General features: G+C 68.8%; 1 protein-coding gene across 1 annotated transcript in view; it reads right to left on the bottom strand.

Moving 5' to 3' along the window:
- LOC112124689 (interleukin-17 receptor E-like) overlaps positions 1 to 2026 on the bottom strand; it is a gene marked incomplete at its 5' end in the record, with an annotated part of 5526 nt that overhangs the window by 1508 nt on the left and 1992 nt on the right. The window contains 2 exons of the mRNA XM_026663025.2: positions 247 to 354; positions 979 to 1030. Coding sequence (XP_026518810.1) covers positions 247 to 354; positions 979 to 1030 — 160 coding nt within the window. The remainder of the gene's footprint in view (positions 1 to 246; positions 355 to 978; positions 1031 to 2026) is intronic.

Raw genomic sequence — 2026 nt, 5'->3', positions numbered from 1 at the left:
CCCCTCTGCCCCCCAGGATCCCAGCCCCTCACTGGCTCCTTGCCCCAGCCCCCTGGGATTCTGGCCCCCAGCCCCTCTGCTTCCCGGGGATCCCAGCCCCTCACTGGCTCCTTGCCCCAGCCCCCCGGGATTCTGGCCCCCAGCCCCTCTGTCCCCGGGGATCCCAGCCCCTCACTGGCTCCTTGCCCCAACCCCCCAGGATCCTGGCCCCCAGCCCCGCTGCCCCCCAGCATCCCAGCCCCTCACCTGTGGTGAGTTTCCGGAGGCTCCTGTAGTTCAGCAGCAGGACAGTCCCCAGAAGCCCCAGGGCCAGGGCCAGCCCCAGGACGAGCAGCCCAAAGCGCTTGCGAGCAACTGGAAGAGAAGTGGGTGAGAGGTGCTGAGCAGTGCTGCCTTCTGGTGCTACAAGCTCATGCTCCATCGCTGCAGCCGAACAGCGGCAGGGGTCAGGAAGGGATCCCCTCCCCCGGAACACACTCTGGGGTTGGTGTTTTTGGCAACTTCCTCTGAAGCAGTGGGGTGGCCGTGGCTGGAGACGGGGCCCTGGGCAGGGCCAGGGCTCTGAGGGGCACCAAGCCGTCTCCCTCTTAGTGCTGGGCACCTGGCTCTCGCTCACCTGCTCGGGGGCTAACCGCGCACCCCAGGGGGTGGGGAAGGAATCTCCCCCAGGGCAGAGGGGCAGTGACCTCGGGGGGGTTCGCCTTCCTCCGCGGCCTGGGGTGCAGATCACTGAATCATTTCCCTGCCATGGGGGCCTCGGCCCTGGGGCCCTCCTGTTCTCTGCCAGGGCCACACGCCAGCCAGGCTCCTGCGGGCTGCGACACCTGGGTCTCACTCACCAGCTGGGTCAGTGTGCGGGGGTTGGGTGGGGCTGGGGCCGGTGACCTACGGGGGGCAGATGGGCACATCTGCTCCCTCCTCGCCATGACCTCTCTGCCTCTGGCTGCCCCCCGGGGCTCTGCATGGGGCCACACTCACCATCTGGGCACAGGAGCTGCTTCCGGGCAAACTGCACGTCGGAGCGCCACACCTGCCAGGCACAGAGAGAGCACGTGGGGGGTTTGACACCAAGGGGCTCTGTGACGGGTGGAGGGAGGGGGTCCTGTGACCCTGCAGGGGGAGGGGACTCTGTGACGGGGCAGGGGGACGGGGGCTGGGGGGCAGGTGGGGCTCTGTGACGCGGCAGGGGATCCTGTGACCCTGCACAGGGAGGGGGGCACGGGGGCTGTGTGACGTGGCAGGGAGGAGGCTCTGTGACACAGCGGGGCAGGGGGCTCTGTTAGGGTTGCCAGATGTCCGGTTTTTTACTGGAACATCCGGTCGAAAAGGGACCCTGGCGGCTCCAGTCAGCACCGCGCAGGTCCGGCTCCTAGGCAGGGGGGCCAGGAGGCTCTGAGCGCTGCCCCTGTCCCAAGCACCAGCTCTGCACTCCCATTGGCCGGGAACTGGCCAATGGGAGCTGGGGGGGCGGTGCCTGCGGGCGAGAGCAGCACGCGGAGCCTCCTGGTCTCCCTGCCTAGGAGCCGGACCTGCTGCTCGCTGCTTCCGGGGTGCAGCACAGCGCCGGGACAGGTAGGGAGCCTGCCTCTGACCGGGAGCCGCCCGAGGTCAGCCTGCGCCCCAACCCCAAGCCTCCCCACAAACCTGGAGCCCCTCCTGCACCACAAACCCCTCAGCCCCACCCCAGAGTCCGTACCCCAGATGGAGCCCTCACCCCTCCTGCACCACAACTCCCTGTCCCAGCCTGGAGCCCCCTCCTGCACCCTGAACCCCTAATTTCTGGCCCCACCCCAGTTAGAGCCCTCACCACCCCCACACCCCAACCCCCTGCCCCAACCCAGTGAAAGGGAGCGAGGGTGGGGGGAGACCGAGCCACCGAGGGAGGGGGAAAGTAGTGAGCGGGGGCACCTTGGGGAAGGGGCGGGGCAGAGCCTCGGGGAAGGGGCGGGGCTAGGGTGTTCGGTTTTGTTGGCAACCCCAGGCTCTGTAGTGTGGCAGGGGGTCCTGTGACCCTGCGGGGGAGGGG

The sequence above is a fragment of the Terrapene carolina genome, unplaced genomic scaffold (assembly GCF_002925995.2).
Source record: "Terrapene carolina triunguis isolate 2854851 unplaced genomic scaffold, T_m_triunguis-2.0 Scaffold31925, whole genome shotgun sequence".
NCBI classification, from domain to species: Eukaryota; Metazoa; Chordata; order Testudines; family Emydidae; genus Terrapene; species Terrapene triunguis.
This window is presented reverse-complemented; position numbering and strand designations above follow the sequence as displayed.